This window comes from Cricetulus griseus, chromosome 6 (assembly GCF_003668045.3).
Source record: "Cricetulus griseus strain 17A/GY chromosome 6, alternate assembly CriGri-PICRH-1.0, whole genome shotgun sequence".
Classification (NCBI taxonomy): domain Eukaryota; kingdom Metazoa; phylum Chordata; class Mammalia; order Rodentia; family Cricetidae; genus Cricetulus; species Cricetulus griseus.
Window position 1 is genome coordinate 12,542,354 of NC_048599.1, and position 27,332 is coordinate 12,569,685.

The 27,332-nt window shown below is 45.2% G+C and overlaps 1 protein-coding gene across 2 annotated transcripts in view; it reads right to left on the reverse strand.

Moving 5' to 3' along the window:
• Positions 1-468: 468 nt before the first annotated feature.
• Positions 469-27,332, reverse strand: part of Arfgef2 (ADP ribosylation factor guanine nucleotide exchange factor 2) — a 78,478-nt gene continuing 51,614 nt past the window's right edge. Inside the window, exons 22-39 of one of the 2 annotated variants that reach the window (XM_027423373.2) lie at positions 26,347-26,494; positions 24,988-25,087; positions 24,797-24,837; positions 24,530-24,699; positions 22,717-22,868; positions 21,756-21,928; positions 20,797-20,957; positions 20,210-20,340; positions 19,950-20,079; positions 19,255-19,390; positions 17,900-18,038; positions 17,743-17,797; positions 15,265-15,379; positions 11,955-12,085; positions 8,935-9,103; positions 6,997-7,135; positions 4,916-5,033; positions 469-3,977 (exon numbers count right to left, since the gene is read on the reverse strand). In XM_027423373.2, coding sequence (XP_027279174.1) covers positions 3,801-3,977; positions 4,916-5,033; positions 6,997-7,135; positions 8,935-9,103; positions 11,955-12,085; positions 15,265-15,379; positions 17,743-17,797; positions 17,900-18,038; positions 19,255-19,390; positions 19,950-20,079; positions 20,210-20,340; positions 20,797-20,957; positions 21,756-21,928; positions 22,717-22,868; positions 24,530-24,699; positions 24,797-24,837; positions 24,988-25,087; positions 26,347-26,494 — 2,385 coding nt within the window. In that variant the 3' untranslated portion in view covers positions 469-3,800. Of the gene's footprint in view, positions 3,978-4,915; positions 5,034-6,996; positions 7,136-8,934; positions 9,104-11,954; positions 12,086-15,264; positions 15,380-17,742; positions 17,863-17,899; positions 18,039-19,254; positions 19,391-19,949; positions 20,080-20,209; positions 20,341-20,796; positions 20,958-21,755; positions 21,929-22,716; positions 22,869-24,529; positions 24,700-24,796; positions 24,838-24,987; positions 25,088-26,346; positions 26,495-27,332 lie in introns of those variants that run through there. The other variant, XR_004770625.1, reaches the window with a different exon arrangement.

A 27,332-nucleotide genomic window follows, 5' to 3' on the forward strand; every position in this document is an offset into this window, starting at 1 on the left:
AAACCTCATGCTAGGAAAGGGAAAAGCCTAAATAGAGCCTGGACCAGCTGGACTACCACTGGTCCCACCACACACTTGACTACCCTGCAAGGGAGTGGACCCCAGACAATGATGGGTCAGTGACTGGTGACACCACACCTTGACCAGGACTGCTGCTGTACATATTTCTTGTTTTCTAATTTAGTTTTTACTTTATTATTGTGTGGGTGTGTGAAGCACCAAGTGTGGAGACCAGAGAAAGCCTCTTGAAGTGGGGTGTCTGTCTGCACCTTTATGTGGGTCCCAGGGGTCAGACTCAGCCCACCAGGCTTGCAGATCACACACTTTTACTTAAACCACCTCCTCCGCCTGGAACCAAGTCCCACTACCAACTGGAAAACTACAAGTTTGTATCTGCCCTGGCAACAAACTCAAACAAGCCCTACCTATATGGCTTGATAGAATATAAATTATGACATTAGGAGGAGCTTAACTTTTTAAAACTTTATTGATTTTCCACCTGATCAAAGCATGGGGTATTTAACAGTATTATACATAATATTTTTACATAGAAAACTTTACATAGCATTTCATATAATTCTGCTTTATTCTTTCAAAAATGTTTACATCCATAGGGCAAGGAATGCTTTTCATTAAATTATCAATATTAAATGCACTTAATCATTGTGTATGGATGAAATCAAAGTCACTAGTAACTAACTTGTAGGCATTTAAAAGAGGAAAACATACATTTTTTGCACATAAAGAAACATTTGATGCAAATATGCAAGATAAATTTTTTTAAAAAACTGAGAACACTGAGAAAAACCATACATTTGATGAGTGCCATTTTCTGAGAGCAAGGATTTTCAGACGGATTCATTCTTTATGACGCTCAGCTTTGGTTATTTTGCTTCCCAAACCACAAAGCTGCTGGTAGTACAACTCCAGGTCCCATGTGAGCCTCAGCTGTGTCTACCTTACCACAAACAGTGAAACAGAGTTCGGAGGGATGCGGTGCCTACTGCAACCGGTATCCACTAGCATCGTAGCAACAAACTCCTGAGTGGGGCGGCCACACCCGCCTGTGGCAGCAGCACCTTCCTTTAAAAACTAGAGAAACAACTAAATATATACACAATCACAAAAGAACACCAACAAAAATGATTTCTTAAGGGTGGTGTCTTTATAGATTTTCTGAATTTTGTACAAAAGTCACCTACTGGAGGAAAGTGCTGTGTTTCCAGATGTTGCCTACAATTTTCTTGATGTCTGGTTTAGTTGTACAGAATGAGGGAAGGTGTGTTTGGCTCTGAAGTGCACAGCAGATGTCACATCCCCACTCTGTTTGCTGCTCAGATGCCAAAGCTGGTGATTTTCTTAACAGACAACAACAGAACTGCTCAGAAGAGCAGCTTGGGGACAGAAGCTTCTTTAGAGACCCCAGCACATACAACCAACACTTAAAGCATTCTGATGAAGAAATAAGGCCTTGGAAGATGCTCCACCCTTCCTCCTCCGTGCTGCAGCCAGGCAGCATCTGCCTGTGAGGACACACAGCTGTTCTTTCTCTGCCCTGGTGTCCGGTGGGCTCAAGCTACATTTGCCATGAGAAAGAATAGACTTGTTCACCAAAAAGAATTTATACCGAATGGCTTGTTTCTGGAGGTCAGGGACACCACTGTCCACCGACAAAAATTACCCTGAATGGTTTTACATTGTTTTTAAAAGATCTATTGCTGTACAATTCAAATGCATCATTCAGAAAAATCAATCTTTTTACATAACAAAATTATAAAGACATTCAAGCCCGAATATCTCAGCAAGTAAGAAAACACACTGACACACTCCCTGCCCTGTAAAGGGCAAAAGTTACAGAGGAGGCAGAGAACACTGGGGGACAAGGGCTGGTGTAGATGGGTAGAATGTCACATGACAGGGGAGGGAAAGCTACCAGTCAGGGACACAGCTTAGGCAGGATGCACGACTGAACATGCATGCATGTTCCCTGATTACATGTGTAGTACAAATACTGCAGGGACCACTGATAGCTGAGGTCATGCTGAGTGGCAACACCAGGGAGAACATCTCAGGTGCAGGTTTGTGGTGCAGCAAAAGATGTAACAGACGCCAAGACCCGTCAGTCCAATGTGCTCACACCCTCCTTGCACTAACATTCTCCCACAGTCCCCTCCTTCGAGGTACACAGCCCTCTCAGCTGATGTGTGTTAGTGATAATCTCAACCTGCTTTTTTTTTCCTTTGGTAGAGAAATTAAATACTTTTTGGGAAATAAAAGCATAAATACAAGTTCTGCTGGCCAAACTGAGCATGTGACAAGGCTGTCAAAAATAAGAGAAAAAAAAATAGCAAAAGCACCAGGACTCCACTCTCTATAAAGAAAAAAAAGGATCCAATCCACAGACGCACTTCCAAGGGATGACTAGCTTCTAAGGCACCAGAGTTGACATAATACAACCCCAATTTGTAAGACTTGATGCAGGCAGAAGTCTGAGTGTCTCCAGGGCATTTCATGACACGGCTCAGCCCTGCTCCAGGTGAACAGAGGAGAGGGCACACTAGGAATCGTGTGTTCTTTCTTCCTCATGGGCTCCAAATCAATCAAGCTTCCTCCAGCCTGGCTGCTGTGGGTGTTGGGAGCACACAGCATTCACTCTACTGTGGTTCTGGGCATGGCACCCTTACCAACATAAGGATCCCAGAATCTAATCTTGCCAGACTCCAGCTCCTGGCTCTAGTTAACAAAAGCTCTAGGTGTCACCCCGGGCCATTGTCACAGTCCAGCTGTTCTGGCCCCACAGTAGCTCTAGTTCTACTCATGATGTGGCTGAGGGGGCACAGGAGTGACCCTTATTACACTAAGTTACTGTCCCTACCTCTGGTGGTCCCTTTAACAGAGATGACAAAGCAGCCACACTAACCATCAGGTACTCTACTGAGGGAAAAATTAAAAAGGTTTACTCAAAGAGAAACAAACTCTGGGTCAGTTATTTCGTTTTCATTACTATTTCATATTAGAGATTTCAGAGAGATGTGCAATGCATTCTGGAAAATTTACTGGGACACCCACACACAAATACTTCAAGAAAGGTTAACACCTTCATCAAATTATTTTTCCTACACACTTCGTCTCCCCACGTTACTAAAACAGGGAGCCATGAGGCACTACATTGTCTTCAACCTTGCAAGCTCTTTAAGTCTACTAAACTCTGCCTTTGATCAAATCTTCAATAATATAACTTTGTAGAATACTTTAGAAATCACTCAGACAATAACAAAACATAAGAAATAACCCTCTTTTCCTACCTTTCTTAATCTAACTAGGCTGACCCAAAACTGACATAACCATTCAAACTTCTCTAATACATTCAAACAACAAAACACCCAGCGTACTTAGGTGGCAGTTAGCCGTTACAAGGAATTTTATTAACATACTCTCTAATAAACACGAATCTATACAGCGAAGTTCAGTACTTCCAAGGAGAGTGACTTCCTCCAACAACACATTATCGCCAGTCTTGGAGCTCTGCGAGGGAATGGTAGTTTTCACAACAGATTTGACAGTTCAGTCAGCAAAATGGTACGACAGATGGAGAACTGACTGCCCACCTCTGTGGTACTGGTATGCAATGGTTTAATGAAGACACCATGAGCCTCTGCTTGGGGACTGTGGCGAGGCCAGTGTACAGATCACTGCTATCCAGGTCTGAACCCCAACAAGGTGGGTGGCTCCCTGTCTGCCAGTTGTGATGGCCCAACGGATACTCTGCAGAGCCACAGCAGTGACCGTGGGAGCCAGTGCTACCATGCCGATGACAATGCTGCTGGCACTTGTGAAGGCTCCTCTGGAATCCATATCTTATACACCAGGCCTATCCTCAAGAAGAACTTCCGAAGAACTGCTCGGAGCTCAGGGATCAGGTCGAACTGCATGATTTCACACAAGTAGGGGTAGTACACCGAAGCGTGTGCTTTGAACTTGTGGTGGGGAAAGCAGAGTACCAAGTTAGACACAGACATGGTTGTTTGTTTTCAGCAGCAGTTTTCCATTTGTCTCAATCTAAACAGCAATATTCTACAACACTGCTGCTTTTTCTTATTATTAAAACTTGCTGCAGCTAAAACTTATTTTAGCTGGATGATTGGTGGAGGACTAAAACAGGAAGACTGCAAGTTCTGGGCCAGTCTGGGTATGTAGCAAGACTCTCTTGTGAAGACGAAGCCTGGGTGTGACTTAGTTGGTAGAGTGTGTGCCTAGCATTAACAAAGCCTTGGGTTCAATCCCCAACACAATACAAAGCAAATAAATAAATCTTACAGTGCTGCAGAAGTAGAGACAAAAGGATGAGGTAACAGCTCATAGGGGGTCCTAGGCTAGCCTGGGCTATATGAGGCCTATCACAAAATACCTACACCCCCCCCCTTTTTTTTTTTTTTGGTTTTTCGAGACAGGGTTTCTCTGTGTAGCTTTGGAGCCTATCCTGGCACTCGCTCTGGAGACCAGGTTGGTCTCGAACTCACAGATATATCACCTGCCTCTGCCTCCCAAGTGCTGGGATTAAAGGCGTGCACCACCAACGCCCGGCACACACCCCCATTTTAATGATACTGAGTTTCTTTTAGTTATAATAGTGTTGCTGTCCTCAACAGGCTTCTTTCGCTCCATAGAGGGATTCCTAGTCTACATCACCACTCACAATCTTAAGCCTGTCTTCTTGTATTGAGACCATTATCACTGTCCCCAACAGCCACACACATGCTCACACTTTATCCTTTCTCAGCTGGGGTTCTTGGGAAAAGCCCTGTTATCTGAAGGTACCCACTTTCCTAATGAACTGTCTACAACAGTCATCTCAACTGGAGGAAAAACACCTACCCAGATCAGAGCCTACCAGAGACATTAGAGCTCATTGTACCTTTTCGTCATTTATTTTGAGGGTTTTGGTTAGAAGTAACAGCAGGAGATTCGTCCATGCTTCCCGATGGCTTTCAGAGTTGACAGTAATGAAATAGGCAAGTGCTTCGCTGCAAACACTAGAATTAAGAGGCAAGTATGTCACAACAGTAGTTGGCACCTTCACACCCAGATCCCTTCAGCGACCCTGCTGCATCCCTACACTGGCTCTGTCAGCTTGGGAAAACCACCAGGTCCTCATTTCTCTGTCACATGGTCACATGACAGCATGGCTCTGGCAATGGCCAGTGTGATGCTCAGTCTGTAGCACATGAAATAAAAGAGGACTTCTTCTCTGTCATTGTATCCCTCCTTATTCTGTTAACCAAGTGAAATTGTTCCAGACTTAAACATTATGCAGCAACCCTGACAAGAGAAGCTAAGAGTATATGCTTTAGGCTTGATTTAAGAAATGACCTGTTATAGCCGGGCGTTGGTGGCGCACACATTTAATCCCAGCACTCGGGAGGCAGAGGCAGGCGGATCTCTGTGAATTCAATGCCAGCTTGGTCTCTAGAGCAAGTTCTAGGACAGCTAGAGTTGTTACACAGAGAAATCCTGTCTCGGAAAAACAAAAACAAAACAAAACAAAAAGAAATGACCTGGGTATGGAGGAGTGAGGCAGGAGTTCAAGGCCAGCCTTAGATGGTCTAAGGAAACTTGGTCCCAAGGAAGGGAGGAAAGAACCATTGTATCTCCTTTAATTAAATAACTCTTCTTTCAGTCAAGATTTATGAGTGTCGGGTGGTGGTGCCCACCTATAATCCCAACACTTAGGAGGCAGAGGCAGGAGACCAGGAGTTCAAGGTCATCCTTGGCTACATGGTTAGAGGTAGCCTGGGCTACATTGAGACCCTATTTCAAAAGACCAAACAAAAGTCTATTATAATATCTTCACTGTAAGACAATTGAAAAGGGCATAAAATTATTACAGTAAAAAAGGAGAAAAGAATTCCATCATCTTAAAGAACACATGACAATATTTTATAGTTGACTTCTCCCCCTTTCTCTTTTTTGGGGTGTGTGTGTGTGGGGGGGCAAGCACGTGTGCAAGTGTGCGTGCGAGTGTGTGCGTATGAGTGTGAGCGTGTTGTGTATATATATGTTGTTTGTGTATTCATGTGATGCTAGGAAATGAACCCATGGTGACATACGTGGTAGGCAAGGACTCTACTACTGTACTATGTTGTACTCACCCCTCCTCCCCAAATGGCTATCAATACTTCATTATAGGAATACACCAAAATCAATATAAAACCAATATATTGATAATTGATATGCCACTTGACAGTTAAGGTCCACGGAATAATGTTCCTGTGTGTTGCTACTAGCTGTGTTGGAAACTGCACCTTCCCGCAGGGGGTCAATGCTGTGTGCTACTATATATTTCAGAAGAGCAGAAGGAGGCTCGGGGGACTTGAGGTGCAGGTCGGTGGTAAACCATGTACTTAGCCTATACAAGGTCACATTCATGCCCCAGAATCAAAGAGAAATACAAAACATGAGGCTCACCAGCCTTTTGGTGATGCCTAGGAAGTGGGTAGAAAAGAAACTGGTGGCCTACTGCTTACCCTGGTACACTTCTGTGTGCTGACCCTGTAACCCTATGACCCCGCATCTTCCCAGAAGGAAGGAACGACAAGATGCCAGGACTGACAGCAACTCCTTGGACCTCCTCCCAGGGGGAACAGCAACCTACCCCACCCGGGAGCCAGCCAGAGCCAGGGCTTCCCTCAGTCTCAGCACTCAGAAGTCACAGCACTTTTTACAGCTCTAGAGAGGGGTTGGAATGCAAAGGAATAGCCCTGCCTACTCTGCTCAGGATTCTAGGACCTTAAATAGATGAGGTGGCAGAAGGAAGCCAGTCACAGAGTGTTGCTCAGTAGGTATTTCTCTAATCCTGGCTGGCCTGAGACTCAAAGAGATACACTTGCTTCTACCTTCCAAGTCCAGGATAAAAGACACATTGCCACCAGACCTGGCTCTCCTATTCTTTTCAATTCACAGAATTAGGATGTGAAATTAACGGGAAAACAATCTTACGTTAAAAGTCGCTGCTGTATTTCACCCCAGGAATCCCTGCGGTCTTCATCGACATACATTCTAAACAGGATCCTCAAACAGCAGGCCAGGCTGCTGGTTTCTTGTTTGAGAAGATTGGGTTTGGACTTGCCCTTGAAGCCTAGAGGTAAGGCAAGCAGGTCAACAGTGCATGCTACCAGGCTGGACAGTACTAGGCTGCCACAGGAGACAGTCCTCTCGTCACCCCAGGACACGGGGAGGCAGATGGTGGCAGTCATAGATCTCCAGGGTGACCTGTGCAGATGCAGAGCTTCTTCCATTTGGTGAGGTACAGGCTCATCTCAATCCAACAGCTCTTAAGAATTCCAGTGCTGCCGGGCAGTGGTGGCACTTGGGAGGCAGAGGCAGGTGGATCTCTGTGAGTTCGAGACCAGCCTGGTCTACAAGAGCTAGTTCCAGGACAGCCTCCAAAGCCACAGAGAAACCCTGCCTCGAAAAACAAAACAAAACAAAACAAAACAAAACAAAACATCCAGCGCTGAGGCTGTCAAAAGGGCCCAGCGGGTAAAGGCACCTACTGTGTTAGCCTGGAGACCTGAGCTGTCTTCTGACCTCCACAGCACACATGCTATGGAATATACACATCTTTGTGTCATGCATACACAATAATTTTTAAATTTTAAGAAAGAATTCCCTTTAATTCCAGCACTTGGGAGACAAAGAAAAAAAAAAAGAGGGGGGGGGAAGATGATGGATATTTTTGGCCTACAAAACACATACGAGAACACAGTTTTTTTTTGTTTTTGTTTTTTCTCTGTGTAGCTTTGGAGCCTATCCTGGCACTCGCTCTGGTGACCAGGCTGGCCTCGAACTCAGAGAGATCTGCCTGCCTCTGCCTCCCGAGTGCTGGGATTAAAGGCGTGCGCCACCAACGCCTGGCAAGAACACAGTTTTTTAAAGAGCATAAAATATGTTTTATACATATATAATAGATAAAATGTTAATATATAATCAATGATTTGATTAATAATTAAAAATTAAAATTTTAGTACAGAAAATATTAGTATATTAAAAAAAACAATCATCCAGAGATGTGCCAACTACTCTGGACAAAACCTTCCTATGGGCATGGACAACAGTCATTAAGATGGGCTTAGTAGCCCATGCCTTTAATCCCAGGGAAACGTGGGCAGATCAATTGAGTTCTATAGAGTGAGTTCCTGGACAGGCTCCAAAGTTACAGAGAAATCTGTCTTGAAACAACGGACCAAACCAACCAACCAAACAATAAAAACAAAGAAACAAGCAAACAAACAAACAAAAACTCACACAAAACAAACCACACAAAAAAACTCAAGAGTCAGGCATAGTGGCACACACCTGTAATCCCAGTAATCAGGTGGATGAGACAGGGGAACTACCATGTTTCAGACTAGCCTAAGCTACTAGCAAGTTCTAGGTTAGGCAGGACTGATAGCAAAAACAATTTTTGTTTTAACAAAATAAGGCATGTGGGGAGAAGGTTAAGGGATGTTAACAAAAGACTGTAGTGTGTCTCTGCAAAGTTCAGAATTATAAGACCCTATACTCTCCATCCTTGGAGAAATAGATAAATATCACATACAAATATCATAAAAATGTAAGTATCAGAGATTGTCGAGACAGCTTCGTGGTCAGAGCACTGGCTGCTCTTCCAGAATACCCAGCTTCAGTACCTAGCACCCACATAGAGGTTCACAACTGTCTATAACTCCATTCCAAGGGGATGCTGTGCCCTCTTCTGACCTCCTTGGACACCAGGCACACGGCATACCAAAATACATGCAGGTAAAACACTAATACACATAAAAACAAACAAAAAATAAGTTAAAAAATTAAAATATCAGAATTCTCCAAAGACTTTGGTGTTTCAGGATGGTGGCCAGTGTGGCCTCTCACAGGACTGTCTGTGTACCTCACCTGCTCTCCAGAGGACAGTTCGCTGCTCATAATTGGAGTTGAAGGCCTTGGAGAACGAATGGGACTCCTGTAGGCAGTCTAACAGCTTGAAGAGGTGCTGGGAAGACATGAACTTGTACATGCCCTGATTCTCCGTCTCGATGTGGATATCTGCATCTAGTGTGTCTTGCTGGAGGGGAGAGACAAGATGGCTGAGTGAAGAGTTTAGGGGGGCTGAGGCATTGTGATGGCAGACAGACAAGGCTAACTCTTCCAGAACCATTCTTGGAACATTTCCACTCAGTCTGTTTCTGGCTACACCCTGAGTGGCTGTGCGGTGGTGGGCTGATGGGGGGTAAGTTTCCATGTTGTCAATACAGTCTATTTCATACAAAGGGTGTGTGTGCTTTCAGTACTTCACTACAGCACAGTGTTTTCCCCTTTCCAAATGTGACCAATGTGACAGAAGGCCAGAGTCCCAAGCATAACAAAGACAGGGAGAGGAGAGCTGAGCCCATGGTTCTCTGAGCTCAGTCAGGTGATCACTCAAGCCCAGTGACGGTCTTCAACACCAAAGGAAAGACTGGCTCAACATGTGTACAGTGCTCCAAACTGTTAGTGAGTATTAGCCTAAAACCTGACACATATTCAGAGATTCTATATTTCTGGAAATTTCTAGGAATTGGCCATCCTCCTCATAAGAAGCTGAGGAAGGCCAGGCGTTGGTGGTGTACACCTTTAATCCCAGCATTCGGGAGGCAGAGGCAGAGGCAGGAGGATCTCTGTGAGTTCAAGGCCAACCTGGTCTCCAGAACAAGTGCTAGGATAGGCTCTAAAGCTACACAGAGAAACCCTGTCTCGAAAAACCAAAAAAAAAAAAAAAAAAAAAAAAAGAAGCTGAGGAAGGAAAACCATAAAACTTCCCAGGTTGATCTAACTCTGGAGCAGTCCTTATCAAAATCCCAGCTGATACCAGATGTGTTAGCACACACCTGTTATCCTAGCTGAGGCAGAGACAGATGACCAAGACTAGCCTGGGCTACACAGTGAGTTCCAGGCCAGTCTGAGCTGTATAGCGAGACCCTAATTTAAAAAAATGGCACTACGCTGCACAGGAGATCTGAATTGGCAGAGAAATCTTGAAAACATACAAGATGGGAGGGCTGACGTGCCCAGCTTCCAAAACACACTAAAAGCTACAGTAACCAGGTCAGTGTGCTGCTGGTCCACGTAGATGCCAATGGATTAAACAGCACGGAGACACAAGAAACAGCCCTTGGTAAAGTGACTGCTGACAAGTGCCAGGAACATCTACTGAGGAAAGGAGAGACTGCATCCAACAGTGCTGAGGACGTGTGACCAGCACACACCACAGACAAAAACTGGGTCCCCAACTTACACAGCAGACAAGAGAGAAGTAAAACACACACTCTTCTTTCCTTTTGAGGCGGGTCTCTTTCATACAGTCCTGGCTATCCTGTGCATCACTACCTCTGGCTCAAAAAATAAAAAAACAAAACAAACAAACAAAAAAAAACTGAAAAACAGGTAGAAAGGGAGAGGAGTTTTCAGTCACTGTGGTAAGAGATGAACGTGTATCACAAACAATGTAACTTAGAGTTTAACAGTGAAGCAGTGATTTTAAAATAGTGAAGTGCCCACCAAGTTATTAGATGGTAATACTCTGCTGTTAAAGACACCTTTTTTTTTTTTTTTTTTTTGCAGTAGGGGTGTGGGGATGTGGGGGAATGTGGGGGTATGGGGTTGGGGGTGTGGGGGTGTTGAGACAGTGTTTCTTTGTGTAGCCCTGACTGTTCTCGAATTTGCAGATTCACCTGCCCCTGCCTCCCAAATTCTGGTAGTAAAGGTATGCGCCACAACAGCCCAGCTACAGTTTTCTTTTCTTTTCTTTCTTTTTTTTTTTTTTTTTTTGGTTTTTCAAGACAGGGTTTCCCTGTGGCTTTGGAGGCTGTCCTGTAGATCAGGCTGCTCTCAAACTCACAGAGATTGGCCTGCCTCTGCCTCCCGAGTGCTGGGATTAAAGGCGTGCGCCCCCAACGCTCAGTTTACAGTTTTCTAATGAGTAAGAGTACTGCCTGTTTTAGCTTCTGGAGTGTTGGGATTACAGGCAAGCACTACCACACCTAGTCATAATGGCCAGGGGAGCAACTGTGCTATGGAATGGTCATAGCAAAATGGTATTTGGCCATATGTAAAAGAAATACTGCTATGCTATGTAATACAAATAAACTCAAAACATTCTGCTAAAGTAAAGAAATCATACCCCAAAGCTCACACTCTGCACTCTATTTATATGAGATGCTCTGAACAGGCAAATCCAGAGACAGAGCCACTGGGTAACTTGTGGGGCTAGGAAGGAGGGAGGAGGGATTGCTGATGGTATGGTACTGTTTTCACAGGTCTCAAAGCATTCTCAAATGGCAGTGTCTGCGAGCCTTTGGAAAAATAAAGGACTGAACTGCTTACTTTTAAAAACATGAAAAAGGAGGTGGGCAGTGGTGGTGCACACCTTTAATCCCAGCACATTTTGTTTGTTGTTATTGTTTATTTTCTTTTTATCCTCAGGCTAGTGTGAAATTTACTGTGTAGCCCAAGCAGGCCTTGAACGCATGACAATTCTCTGGCCTTAACCTATCAAGTGCTGGGATCTCAGGCATGCGCCACCACACAGCTTTCTTAGTTATTGATGATGAAGCTATATACCAACAGTAGGGAGTTGTCCCTGAGATAAATAACATTTTCCCTAGCACCAAGGGAGGGTGGCATCTAAGCAGTGCTAGGCTCCCAGCTCTCAGGGGAATAAAGACCTGTGACTCTCAGTATTCTCCTGTCTCTCTGGTATGTTGTTCCTTCCCATCACGCTCAATTCCCAGTGACCAGCACAATGTTTCTAAATGTGAGGGTGGACAGAGATGAGCATGATGTGCTTGGGACTGCCCATCTGTGCTGGCTCCAACACGCTGCTGCTACTCACAGCCTCCCATGGAAAGGAGCCCCAGTCCAGGCCCTGGGGTGGTTACCTGGGCAGCAACCATGTGCTCCGCATCCTCCTTTTTGCTGGTGGCAGGGTAGAATACGATGTTGTCAATGGTCTGTATCAACTCCAGCTGAACCACACACTTGATGAGGAGGCTGGCCAACAATTTCTGATCTACATCAGATGACAAAGATTAACTCCGGCAACGACTCAGCACTGCTCACTGAGCTCCTCCCGTGTGCCCGAAACACTGCTTGGGCTATGGCAGGGCAATGAATGAAAACCCTGATGTATTCCCCGGTAGTGGAGATAATAGGTAAGACCTAAGAGTGATGTCTGCTGGCATGGCAGGGTAGAGAGAGGAACTACCAGCCTTGGGTTGCAAGTTTAAGCCAAATGCCAAGAAATGTCTCTCCAAAAATATGGTTATGAAACAACAAAATCAGGAAGAATGGGAAGAGTGAAGGAGGGAAATTGCAAAGGAAGGGAAGAAACTGAGCAAAGGTCTGAGGGTGAGAGAACCGACTGCTCCTGTGTCCTCCATTGAGTTTCACTGGCAACCGCAGCTCTACAGCACAGCTGGGGACTGTGCCCTCATGGTCGGCGGGCAGGTGGCTGATGCCAGCCAGGCTCTGTGAGCTGGCACTGCTCAGTCTATGGGGGCCAGAGAGCTCGTCTAAGTTCTTATTTTCTGGGCCACGTTTTTTTTCTCATCCTGGAAGTGGGTTTTCTTTTGTTTGTTTGTTTTTCAAGACAGGGTTTCTCTGTGTAGACCAGGCTGGCCTCGAACTCACAAGAATCCACCTGCCTCTGCCTCCTGAGTGCTTTCTGCATCTCCTACTTCTCTATGTCCTTGGCATGCTCTTTAGGGCACTTGTATCCATGAGGTTCTAGATTTGATGCCCACCCCAGGGTGGGGTATGAGGAGGTGCTTTTACCCTGTAGAGTGGTGAACCTTTGTCTGGTCACAGTTCTTTACCCTGACTTTTCCCTGTTCACATCTAGAATGCAGTTTCTGCCACTAGAGACTGACTCCATCCACCCTGTGTCTCCAGCATCTTGCAAGTGTTGTCCGATTAATGGTCCACTATGGGAAAAGGAAACATTCTCTCCCAGTGCACGTGAGAACAAGAGCGTTGGAAGTTCAGTATAGCTGCAGCGACAGAAGAGTGGAAAGTAGGTGTCTTTTTGAACGTGGGTGTGGAAGTCTACAGCCATGGAGCAACCCTTCCCTAGCATGTGAAGTCATTTGTCAATCTCTAGAGCTGCTGAGCCAAATCTCCAGCCCGCTAATCAAACTTCAATTTCATTTTATTTATTTATTTTTGTTTTTTTGAGACAGGGTTTCTCTGTGTAGCTTGGTAGACCAGGTTGACCTCAAACTCACAGAGACCCACCTGTCTCTGTCTCCCCAGTGCTGGGACTAAAGGAGTGCACCACCACCACCCGGCCCAAACTTTAATTCTAAAAAATACAAAGTCAACAAGGTGTAGTGGCCAACGACTTTCATCCCAGCACTCAGGAGGCAGAGTTAGGTGGATCTCTATGAGTTCAAAGCCAGCCTGGTCTACAGAGCAAGTTCCAGGACAGCCAGGGCTACACAGAGAAGCCCTGTCTTGAAAAACAAAGACAAAACCCAGTGAATTAACTGGGTGTGGTAGCATACCTTTAAGTCCAGCACTTAGAAGGTAGAGGCGGGCAGAGCTCTAAGTAGCAAGCTCTGGTCTAAGAGAAAGCTACAGGACAGCCAGGACTACATGGAAGTTAAGTCAGGGTTTACTTTACAGCCTGGCATGGGGAGAATGGGATAGGATGCTCTGAAGACAAATGATGGAGGACCCCACTTCAGACAGAACAGAAAACTTTGAAGTGCCAAAAGCATGTCTAGCCCCGTCTACTACACACACTGGTAAGTTATAGCACCTGCCACTCAAATGCATAAGGGACATTCTTCAAAGGCTAGCAGAAAGACCAATGACTTCACACATGGAACAGGACAATGCCTGGCACATAAACAGGGCGGATTGTGCCACCCTGGATAGCTTGATACTATCTATGTGGATCAGGATAGGAGCTTCAAACCCAGAGATCCACCTGCTAGGATTAAAGACATGCCCCAGCACCACATTCCAGTCCTTCCTTCCTTCCTTCCTTCCTTCCTTCCTTCCTTCCTTCCTTTCTTTCTTTCTTTCTTTGTTTTTGTTTTGTTTTTCCAGACAGGGTTTCTCTGTGTAACAGCCCTAGCTGTCCTGGAACTCACTCTGTAGACCACGCTGGCTTCGAACTCACACAGATCTGCCTGCCTCTACCTCCTGAGTGCTGGGATTCTTTTTTTTTTTTTTTTTAAGATGAATTTATTTTATGTGTGTGGGTGTTATGTCTACATGTAAGTCTGCACACCACAAGAGGGAATTGGATCCCATAGGACTACTGTTACAATGGCTGTGAGCCACCATGTGGGTGCTGGGAACTGAACCTATGTCTTCTGCAAGAGCAGCCAGTGCTCTTAACCACTAAGCCCTCTCTCCATCCCACATTCCAGTTCTTAAAGCTACTTTTCAAAATGAATGAGTAAAACACATGAACAACATTAAGAGACAAATCAGAGAAGTAACTGGAATTGGTTTGCACCCACAGCATCAGGTGTGTGTGACAGATGCAGAGCAGGTTCTCACAGGCATGGAAAAGGCTCCAGTCAACCATAATTAAACAGAAAGTCATTTCAGAGACACATAATTTTATTGAGGTATTCCCAAAGATCATGCAAACAGGAGTAGCCTTAACAGACGGCAATCTGGAAAAAACCGTCAAAATACCAAGTGCTCTTCTTAACCTCTAACCCCACTGCTAGTTAATTTCTAGGGATTTTTTTAATGACATGTGTTAAAATATGTCATGCAGAACAGTATACAAGGGCGATAGTCACAAATGAAGAATTCATAAATAAAGCAGCAAGTGTTCATTATTAAAATTCATTTAAACAAAGATGCATCGCTATATTGGGGTGACAGATCATAGCATGAAAGAATGAGAAAACTGTGTATCGAGAGTGAATGATGCATTACGTGAAGAGGGTGTGTTGCCTACTATCCTAACCCTGGCATGAAAAGGGGAGGAGGCATGTGTGTGTAGGTACCTGTGTGAATTGTATGTGCACATATTTGCAGGCATATGGATAAAATGACATGAGAGGCTGGAGCGAGCCTGGCAACACTGGGCCACAGAAGAGAGGAGGACTGGGGAGAACAGCATCCTGCTGGCACTTCTGTGCTTTCCAAATATCTGAGTCACATAAATGTGCTGTCCAATTAAGATAAAGAAATGGAAACACACCAATAACAAACAGGTCTTACTTGCATATGGAGCTCCCTTCCAGCTGTCATCAGTGGGGTTGGAGAACTGGCTCTGTCCTCTCTCTGAGGCGTTTCTGTCTATGCTACTTAAGGACTGGCGGTCCAGGTCCACATCCTGATGTAAACCAGATAAAAAAAAAAAAAAAAAAGACAAGTTTGCTTCTCTTTGTTGTCCAGCACAGATGTGACTCTTAATACCAATGGCTCGTGTTCAATTTAGTTAAAATTTCACATTCTTCTATTTAGACTCAAGACATTTCTCTACACATTATAATGATGAGTGTGACAGATTTTTAAAATTATTTATTTATTATGTGTACAGTGTTCTGTCTGCCTGCATGTCTGCTTACAGGCCAGAAGAGTGCACCAGATCTCATTGTAGATGGTGAGCCACCATGTGGTTGCTGGGAATTAAACTCAGGACCTTTGGAAGCACAACCACTGCTCTTAATCTCTGAGCCATCTCTCCAGCCCCAAGTGTAACAGATTTTTAACTAGGTCAAGTTAAAAAAATAAACCAACAATGTTGTAGTTACTGAAATTAAAATGAATATTTAAAGACAGAATTAAAAAGCCAGGGTCAACAAGATGGCCCAGCAGGTAAAAGTGCTGAACCTCGTGACCCAGATTTGACCTCCAAGCCCCATACGATGGGAGCAAAGGACTGACTCCTGCAAGCTTTCTTTCCAACTCTACCTGTGTACCACAGCAGACACACACACACACACACACACACACACACACACACACACACACATACACACACACAAACACACGGGGAGGGAGGGAGGGGGAGGGAGGGAGGAGGAGGAGGAGGGAGGGGAGGGAGGGAGGGAGAGAAGGAAGGAAGGAAGGAAGGAAGGAGGTGGGAAAATTAAAAAAGAAGAAAACGTTTATATTTATTTTAGGTTTTTGGAGACAAGGTCCCCCTATGTAGCCCTGGTCATTCTGGAGCTCACTACATGGAGCAGGCTGGGTTTTAACTCACAGAGCTCCATCTGCCTCTGTCTCCAGAGTGCTGGGATTAAAGGTAAGCACCACTGTACCCAGCACTGTACCCAGCAAAACCAACAAATACCATGCTTTACTTTAAACTGAATAAACTCTTGGGCCAGTGACATGGCTCAGCAGGTAAAAGCATGGAATCCTCATGATGAAGCTGAGAAGCACTCCTCCAAGTAGTCTTTTGACCTACACGGACAGACAGACAGACAGACAGACAGACAGACACACACACACACACACACTTAAAAAAATCTAAAAATAAAAATTGATTAAACTTTGACTTCATTCATTTTCATGTTTAAGGCCCAAATACCTTTAAAATCTAATATTCTTAGTGTTATTTGGGAATGCAAATGAATAATTTTCCTCAAATTCATACACCTTCCTGAAGTAGTAAAACAAAGAATTGTTTTGTTTGTTTTTTGAGACAGTGTTTCTCTGTGTAGCCCTAGCTGTCCTGGAACTTGCTCTGTAGACTCAATTGTCCTGAAACTCAAAGAGATCTGCTAGTCTCTGTCTCCTAAGTGCTGGGGTTAAAGGTGTGCACCACCATCGCCCAGTTCAAAACTAAGAATTTTAAAAGAGAGATTTAAATTAGAATTTTTAGGTTAAGAGCACTGAGTGTTCTTTCAGAGGACCAGAGTTTGATCCCCAGTACCCAATCAGGGAGCTTCACAACCTCCTGCAACTCCAGTTCCAGAGAATCTAATGCCCTCTTCAGGCCTCCATGGGTACTGCGCTCACATGCACAAATCCAAACTCTCACTCACAGATATACACATAATTACAAATATTTAAAATCAGAATTTATGTGACTTCATATAAAAAATAAGACAATCATTTCTTTGGTGAGCAGAATAATAATAAACAAGGAGCCATTCAAGGAACCCAACAGAGAACTGGTTCCAGAGAAAACAAACTTGCAGCACTGTGCAGCTCCCAAGCAGATCATTCTCAAAAGGACACAGAAACACGCTCACAAGGCTTTCTGCCCATCTGTCTTCATTTCAATCGAGTTAGAGTCCATGGCATGGGCAGACATAAAGGACAACAGGAAATGCACATGGTGACTTTTACTTCAGGAGACTTATTTATTTATGCCTGCTTTTGCCTTGAGCCTAGGGATCAAAGGTGTGCACTACCACACCAAGCAGGCATGCTAATAGTAGGTCTTGTGAACTTGTTTATTTCTATGAGAAAACTACAAACCATATAGGTTGACATTTTAAATCACATTTTATTTGCTTATTTTATGTGTTGGATGGGGTAGGAAGGGGTTGTGTGTGCCATGGTGTGCCTGTGGGGGTCAGAGGACTACCTGCAGGAGTCAGTTCCCTACCTCCACCATGTGGGCCTAGGGCACTGAACTCAAGCCATTATGCTTGGTAGCAAGTGCCTTTACCCACTGAGTCATTTTGTTATCCTAGGCTGACTAATCTTATGAAGATATGAGAAGAGAATAAAGGAACCTACCAAATGTTTATCTGATGACTCTTCCTCCATTCCCGCAGGTCTCCATGTCAGCAAACTTAAGGGAACAGGAGACAAGGCAAAGATCAGCATGAGTCGAATCTGGGAGTCCAGTGATGTCCCCTGGACACACAAACATGGTAACCGCCTTAGCACTTACACATGTGGAATGGTGGTTTTGAAAATATCCAACATGCAATTGCAGGTTTCGTCCCAAACAGCAGGGCTGAACTTCTCTCCATTGGATATCACTAGGTTCTCTAAGCAATTAGTACCTGATCTCGCCAACTGCTCATTATCTGCAAAATCCAACAGCATCTGCCATTAAACTTTAACTGTTATCCTGACACCAACCCCATGTCTGATGGTTCCATGGTCTTTATCTGCTAATGCGAGGTGAGGATTGTAGCTGGAGGTCTGTAGGCTTTAAAGAAACTAGACTATAAAGAGTCACATATTATAGCTAAAGTATGCCATTAAGAGGCACAAATTGGGGCTGGAGAGACAACTCAGTGGGTAAGAGCACTGGCTGCTCTTTCAGAGGATCTGGATTTAATTCCCAGCACCCACATGACAGCTCACAATTACTGTAGTTCCTACCCAGGGGATCCCTCTTCTGGCCTTCATGAACATTTGACACACACATACATGTAGGTAGAAACCCATTTACACAAAATTTTAAAAGTTAAAAAAAATATTTTTAAAGAAACAGTAATTCATTCAGTTTTGGTGGTGGTGGGGTGGAGGCAGATCAGGGTTTTGTTAACTTTAATTAACTGGCTCACATATAGGAAATGGCAGAAGATGCAAAAAAAGTTTTTCTGATTTAATCACCAACATCTCCAATTTTTCCATCAAAATAATATAGCTGTTTGCTGCTTACTTTAAAATGGAGTCACTTTTCAAAAATCTTAACTGAGGGGGCTGGCGAGATGGCTCAGAGGTTAAGAGCACTGGCTGCTCTTCCAGAGGTCCTGAGTTCAATTCCCAGCAACCACAGGGTGGCTCACAACCATCTGTAATGAGATCTGGTGCCCTCTTCTGTCATGCAGGCAGACATACAGACAGAACACTGTATACATAATAAATAAATGAATAAAAAAAAAAAATCTTAACTGAACTTAACTTTGCCCTGGCCAAAATGGGATCCAGGCCTGACTTGATACACAGTCTTTATCTGATATACACAAAGGTGAACACGCAACTACTCAAACAAAAGGATGATGAAGCTGTTGATCTTGACTCCAAAAGTACCCTTAAAAGTACTGTACTACAAAAAATTATAATCATATAAACCTTGAAAGCACAAAAGTGAATCTCATCTTTTACAACAAAAGCAATGAAATCTCTCTTTAAAATGTGCTTTATAGACCAGTCTGGGAAGGGACTAGTGGATTAAATTGTATACAGTATCCCTTGGCATTACATATACACTTAGACTTTCACAGACAGAAAATTTAGTTTTTTCTTAGACTTTGTAAGAGGAATGTTACCCTTCCCTGACTTAATGAATACCTTGTTTCACGCACCACTGCAGCTGTGCAAACACAGCAGAGAGAAGCACTTCATTTAAAGCCTCGTAGAACTGGGTGAATACGTCACAAATAGCATACAGTGCGTGATTGCAGGTGGTCGTCATCCACTCTGATTTCTAAAAACAGAAAAAGATGAATCTTCAAAACCAACTGCTCTGTAGTGAGATGGCTATTCTTGTAGCTAGAACAGCATTTAGCACTAAGTTTCAACATCTCAAGGCCACTCACTCAGAAGCACTACCTACAGAAACAGTCAGGTGTGTGAGCACATGTTTACTGAGGAAGATGTGCATTACCATGACATCTGTACTCTGAAAACAGCATGATCTGGGGAGTGCTTGTCATGTCCATGTTGTCCCTGCCTATCTTTTCACTGTGAGTCCTTAGGGACCAAGTGATGAGACAAAACAACAAAGGTGAGCAGCCAGGAGCCTGTCTAGCTGGCAAGCACAGTATCCAGGGCCAGGTGGGCAAACCACGAGTTACTCTTTTCCTTTCCCAGAAAAGGATCTCCCAGGACTAGCTGACACTGGCCTAGGAGGGACAGTCCATCTGTCCATCTGTAGAAACACCTTAAGTAGTTCAGTGTTTTCAAACCCCACAACCCCAGGAAGGTCAGCTAGGCTTTGGGTCCCGTCACGTCCACTCGTAAGCAATGCTGTAGCTGTCACCCACCTCCGACTGTTGCTCAGGGAGTTTCATGTTGTCAAAAATTCGAAACACGATTCTGAACAGGTCCTGCCACCAGTGCTTTGCAAAGGTGTGGCCATAGCTCTTCATGATCTCAAACATGACGGTCAGTCCCCTGGAGGAAAAGCAAAGGAGAAGGTGGGGAAGAAAACACTAAGACCAAGCCAGGGGAGGGAGTGAAGCAGTGGTGGACAAGCTGACTCATTTCAGTGACGTCAAGGTCCAGCTGCCCTGGGGACCATTACCTGGTGCGCACATCTAACTTGCATCTGCTAATGATGCAGGAGAGCTCAAACAGGATGGGAAACCAGCCTCTGACCCAGACTCTGTCACCAGGAGCCACATTCATGTCATCGCTTGTGTACTCTTGCAGTACCTGCAATGAAAATTATTTCTCAGACGCAGCCTAAGCAAGCAGCAGGAATCTGAGGCAACCACATAGACGGAGGCTCCAGACAACCTCTTTTCCCCAAATTCTCTGTTCAGCAGCATAGAAAGGGAAATCCCAGAGAGATAGGGACATTGACCTGCCCACTTGAGGTGTTATTCCCTCTCTCTGCCCCTCACCCAAGGATCTATGAACCTGAGTGAGGAAGCTCACAAGAGCCCTGGGACAGAGTGTGTTACATTAAGAACTGTGCTAAAATGCCTCGAACTCACAGAGGTCTGCCTGTTTGTGCCTCCTGAGTACTGAGATTAAGGCGTGCACCACCACTGCCAGGTCTTGGACACACTTTTCTAACACACTGGTGGGAAGGGCTTTGTCGGCAGCAAGAGTCTTGTCCCCAAAGCTTTCTGCTCCTGCCCACAAAAGCAAGGATGGGAGACACACCCGAGGCCTCTCTGAGACGTATTTCCCACAGAAGCGGATGAGCCGGATGGCCTCCATGCTGGTGTCAGGGAAAGCGGCATTGCAGGCAAACTCCGACAAGCACTTCACAGCATCCTGGAAGGAGTCGATGGCTGCAGGGAAATGGTGCTGGAAAATGGTTGCTGGGGAAACACAAGGCAGCAGCGTTTGGAAATGGAGGTCAGGGACAATGGCCTTCAAGAATTAGGACCTCTGGAGAAGGCTTTTCACAGCTGTTCTACTTCTTCTGTGCCTACAAGATGGAGGCCACAGAGGCTACTCATTGTAGTTGTGTTTACAATGTCCATTAACACCAACATGGAACACTAAATATCTGCTCCCATGGGAAACAGGAGCTTCCTATGAGCCTGTCATGTTCCCATCAACCAGTGACCACGAGCCTTGTTTTGGCTGTGTTTTTGATGCCTTGTGTAACAAGGCACTGTTAAGGCATCAACACTAAACCGACAACCAACAAGACCACAACAGCTGCCTACAGCAAGCTTGTCTTTCTGTACAAGACACATCAGTACATACTCGGAACTCAGCACCATACTCTGGGCCACTTTCAAAGTGAAATCTCCAACAGAAAGCATGAAAAGGTGAAAACTGGCACTTGGAAGACTCCAGAAAGGACCCCTGCTTGCCATGATGGGAGCTCCTCCTTGTTCTACCTCAGCTCAGAGTGTGCCTTGGGTGACTTGGTTTTTCTGCTGCTCCTCATACTCATGTGGTGGCAAGAACCACAAAAGCAGTGAGAGAGGAGCTGGGGTTTAGGTTTTAGGTGTACAGTGTAATGAGCCAGCATTGAGAACTGGCTGTATCTCCTTCCCTGTGCTGTTGCGAAGCTGAGCACATGCTTCTAACCGTACCCAGCACATTTTAGAGCAAGGAAGTCCCCATACAGGGGAGAGACACATGGGACAACCTGAGACACTTACAGACGATGTGGCCAGTGGTCTGGAAGGCCAGTTCCACGATGTTCCCATCGTGGTCAGAGGCCGCCTGGTGGAACACGGCAAAGATGTTCTTCCAGCCTGAGCGGATGTTGGCTGCCTGGGAGCTCACCATCTGGGCAATGCAGCGGATCACCATGTCCCGGATGGTTGGGGACCTGGGCAAGAGGTGGAAGGGTGGGAAGATAGACACATTCTGCCCTTCCAGGCAGCACATTTGAAAACCATGTTTGAAAGCACATAGTAACGCATATTTGACTAGGCTCAGCTTCTCCTCCTATCCCAGTACGGAGTTAGAGCAACCATTCTGCTGCAATCACAGAACCACAAGGTCAAGGAGAAAGTGCTACTTGGCATCCGACAGAAGCAAAGAATGGATGAGTCTGGGTTTATAAGGATTTGGCTGTGGAACCGGAGTTGGGACTGCCTATCTCTGACTTCTTGTTCATTGACAGTGCACAGCCTTCGGGAAGAAGCAGGCTGCACAGGCTGGTGTTCACTGACCACATCGTAGCCATTCAGAGAAGGCAGACAGCGCCCACAAAGTAAAGATGCAGCCTGCAGCAAAGGAGGGCTGACTGCCTACCCAGCCAATTTCAAAACCCCAGAAAACCGAATTTTGGTTGTTTTCCCATGTAGAATTTTCAAACTTAAGGGAGATGTATATGCATAAATATTTATGTATGTACACATATGAATGCATGTGTACATGTATCAGTGTGTGTATGTGGAAGGATGCATCTTAGGGACCAAAACAGGACAGCAGACATTCTAAGCAGGGCTAAGCTAGTCTTAAGCCCTTGGACTATGTGCTGATTCAAGGAGTTTGTACTCAGTTGTTCTACCACCAAGAGAGGAAAAAATTCATCATGTGGTCAGTGGTGGGTCAGACTTTCAGACAGCAATAGGGAATGGGACCAAGGGTCTCCATGATAGTGTTCATTACCTGTTTTTCTTCATGATATGCTCAAATGGCCTCAGAAAATCCTTCTGAAATCTGAAGTTGGCCAATTCTCCCTTCTCCAGAAACTTCATGGAAAGTTGCCTCAGTGAATCAACAGCAAAGATGGCCACATCTTCATTGGGGTTACAGCCAACCTAGCAGAGCAGGAAGTGAGAAGCAGGTTCAGTAGAATAGTTGTGGGTGTGGGGCTCTACAGCAAAGGCAGGCAGCCTAGCTGCAAACACTTGGGGAGGCATACCTAAAGCCAGAAAATGCTACTTCTCTGTCAAATGTCAGGTGTCACATGCAGATGTCACCGTGAAAGACCAGCAAGTCTCCAGCCTCTTTCCTGGGCTGGGGTTGATTACAGGTGTGCACTGCATTTCGGCATGCGATTGTTCTGTCTTTACTCTCAAGTGCTTACTTATTTTTGGCATGAGTGTAGTATATGCATGCGTGTGTATAGGGCTGTGTGCACTGCACGTGGAGGTGAGATGTTGATATTGGGTGTCTTCCTCATTATTTTACACCTTGTTGTCTGAGACAAGGTCACTCACCAATCCTGAGCCCATCAATTGGCGAGAACAGCTCTAAGAGCTTGTCTCTGTCACTACTGGGGTTACAAGTGTGCACTGCCTAGTCCAGCTTTTATTAGGTTCTAGGGGTCAAACTCAGGTGCTCAGGCTTACACAGCCAGACCTCTAAATAGAATGAAACCTTGAGTGGAGAAATGAAGTCATGGCTGGCTTACTCCAGCAGCTGTTTCAGAATGGCTGTTTGTTCAGGATGTCTTTGACTTGTCTCTGACTTACTAACAAATGATAGTTTTTCCAGCAGGGTTTTGGAAGGGGAGTGGTAATAGGGCCTGTGTGTAATAAGCTCTGACCCTCAACAGTATCTGAGCATGGCTCTGCCGCAGGTCAGGAGGAAAGGATGATAGGGTTTCCCACGTCTCCAAGCACCAGCAGGGATGTCCAGCTACTGTAACGACATCTGTGGTGTTAGCTTATTGTCAATATGGGATTATTTTTATTTTATTATTATTTTGGTTTTTTTCAAGACTGGATTTCTCTGGGTAGCCTTGGCTGTCCTGAAGCTAGCTCTATAGACCTGACTGGCCTCAAACTCACAGAGATCCACCTACTTCTGCCTCCTGAGTGTTGGAATTAAAAGCCTGTGCCACCATTTCCTGGCTAGGGCTATTTTTAAAACAAATGGCAATAATATGCACAGGTTGGCTGCACATGGTGGTGCACGCCTTTAATTCCACCACTGGGAGGCAGAGGCGGGCAGATCTCTGTGAGGTGAAGGCTAACCTGGTCTACAGAGTGAGTTTCAGGACATCCAGAGAGCTACACAGTGATACTGTGTCTCAAAAGACTTTAAGAAAAAGAAAAGAGAAAGAAAAGAAAAAAGAAAGGATCATATCCAGGCTGGCCTAGAACTTGCTATATAGCCAAAGATGACCATCAACTCCATGGTGGATTAAAGGCATGCACTACCATCTCCTATTTGTGCTGTGCTGGGGACTGAACTCAGGGCTCTGTGCATGGTGGGCAAACACTCTACCAACTGAGCTACTGTCCCAGCCATGGATGGGAAAGCACTTTCGTCCTGTAGGACTTTTAATTCATTCTACATGACTCCTATCCAAACATAAGGACATTACTCCTATGAAGCTATCCTTGATTTCACGGGGAAAGGAATTGAAGGCAACCCCCCTAAATGGGGCCAATTTTCCCCATTGCTTCCTACTAGAATGCAGTGCCTGCTCTCTGTCAGTTGCTGCTGCATGGTCTTCAGACACAGCAGTCACCTTGTTGAAGTGCTCTCCAATGACATGCCATATCCGAGACCACTGCAGCCGGATTCGGCTCATGTTGTAGTATGATATCTCCACAATCTTCTGCAGGCTGAACATCCGGGGATGGTGGGGAGAGGCCAGCTCATCCATAGACACAGCACAGAGCCAGCGGACAAAGTCAACTACAGGACGGAGACAAAAACGCAAGGGAAGCCTGGTTAGTGACAGTCACACGACCACAAGAGGCACACGCGGTTCCTACAAAAGTCAGCTACATACCTATTGCATTTCCATCCAGTCTAGTAGAGCCGGTAAAAATTCTAGGGAGGAAATACAAATTTCTCAAGTACTTAGAAAAGGAAGACAGAAAATATTAACAGTTAAAACAGATTAGAAATCACCACACCCAGAAGCTAATAAATGACGCCAGGTGCAGATGATGGAGTGTCAATGGAGAACAAAATCATTACCTGTCCACTGCAACAACCACACTCTGTGAGCTGGTTTCACCAACAGACTCCTGGAAGCTGGCCATCTGTCTTTTATCTACGCCACCACTCACCAAATTACCTAAAACACAATGCACAAAATCAGCAGGACTCCAAACACAGTCTAGAATTTAGAACAAAGTACTCAGGCTAAGCACAGTGGTGCACACAGGTGGTAGAGGCATAAGGGTCAGAAGTTCAAGGCCAGCCTCTGCAACACAGTAAGTTTGAGGCCAGCATGGGACACAGGAAACTACCTCAAAAAAGCAAAGTACATAAACAAGAGGAAACACCCTTTGCTTCAGGCAAATACAAAGGATATAAGTAAGAACAGGAATGCAAGTAAAACAAAACTAAGAACAAACAGCTCCACTGCTGACAAGAGTAACAAGCATACATTTAGGGTTTAAAATGCACCCTTGCAGCCGGGCGTTGGTGGCGCACGGCTTTAGTCTCAGCACTTGGGAGGCGGAGGTGGATCTCTGTGAGTTTGAGACCATCTTGGTCTACAAGAGCTAGTTCCAGGGCAGCCTCCAAAGCCACAGAGAAACCCTGGTTTGAAAAACCAAAATAAATAGATAAATTAATTAATTAATTAAATTAAATAAAAAAAAATGCATCCTTGCTATAGACTCCCTCGCTGATAGGCCATGTGCCAGTGCTTAGGAGAACAAGCCAGTGGCAAGGGCTCCAAGAACACACAGTGGCTCTTCTGCAGGGCAGTGGCGGGCTGTGCAGGGTTTCACAGCAGGTGCTGTCACTGTCCGTCCCCTGAGCCTGAACTGTACTGGCTGCACTGTGCCACCCCACTGTACTTGGACCCAGCAGCCTTGGCGACCTCCTTGCCACGTGACTCTGCTCAGGTCACTTTCCCTCGATTTAGTTTTCTCAGTGATTCACAAGGGACAGGTAGCAGCCCTCATATTATTGGATCATTATGAGGATCAAATGAGCTAAAGTATATAAACTGGGTGCTCACAATGTGGCCTGGCACATTTGCTTGCCATATTGACTATTATAATCATTACATAGCTGACCAGAGTACTTCAACACACAGCAAAGATGGGAACAACCATTTACACTAACAACATGAATGAAATGTAGTCAGGATCTAGCCTCTCCCAAGTAGAAACACAGACAGAACAGCTCATGCTGGGAAACAGACACTTTAAACTCAATCACAACAAGGCAGTTGAAGCACATGCCCATGGGACTCAGACACATGGCTTCAGCTTCACAGGAAGGAAGAGAATGGACACAGGACAGTCCTGATGTGACAAGAAGAGCTTTATCACTGTTGACTGGTGAACTCGTGCTGGACAGCTGGGCCTGGTGTCTTACCGAGGCCAAGACCCAGGAATTCTTCTCCTGCCAACGTGTGGCCCTTCAGGCTCCCTTCTCTTTCCCGCCCGGAGCCAGACAGGTATCGAGTCTTCACCCCAGTTCCTATCAGCTGAGCGAGCTCGAGCTGGCTGATGCATTTCAGGATCTAAGAAGGAGGGGTGAGAGTGAAGCCTTGCTTTATAGTCACGAAGACACCTCAGTCCAGTCAGTTCCCGTGTGTACTGGCACATGCAGTTTTCACACTAAGAATAAAACTTCAGATAGCTTCCCTGAAGGTCAGAATGGCTGCCTAGGCAGTCCTATCTACAGACTATAATTGTGGTTTTAAAAACATATTACTAGACACCACTGTTTCCTAACTATTAAAAAGCAAACAAAGAGTCAGCAGTGTGTGACACATGCCTTTAATCTTTAATCCCAGCACTTGGGAGGCAGAGGCAGGAGGATCTCTGTGAATTCAAGACCGGCCTGATCTACAGAGGTAGTTCCAGGATAGCCGGAGCTACACAAGGAAACCCTGTTTGAAAAAGCAACAAAACAAAACAACCCAGAAGAATTGGTACAAGACGGTTATACATACACATTCATAAATACATGTGTATGTATTTGTAAACCTCAATTGAAGTAGGGCTCTATTTCCCATGAAACTCAACCCATGTGGTCGAACCTAGCTCCTGCCTCCCTGGCTTCCACACGGTTCCTTTATCTTGCCATCTCTGTCTTTCCCTGGGGTCTTTGCATTTCTCCTCTTCATGTCTTGAAAGGTACTTCTCCCAGCCCAATCCTTCAGTTGTGACCAGACATGTGTCCCCTACCAAGAAAGCTTTATCAATGCTCTCCTGATCACACTCCCCAACACCACTCCAAGTTGCACTCATTGCTGTCTGTCATTATGCCACGTGATTACTCATTTGTTCTCTGCCACCAGTGTCAAGAGGGCTTGAACTCTGTCTTCATGGGCAACTTTGGAACTCATGAGGTAA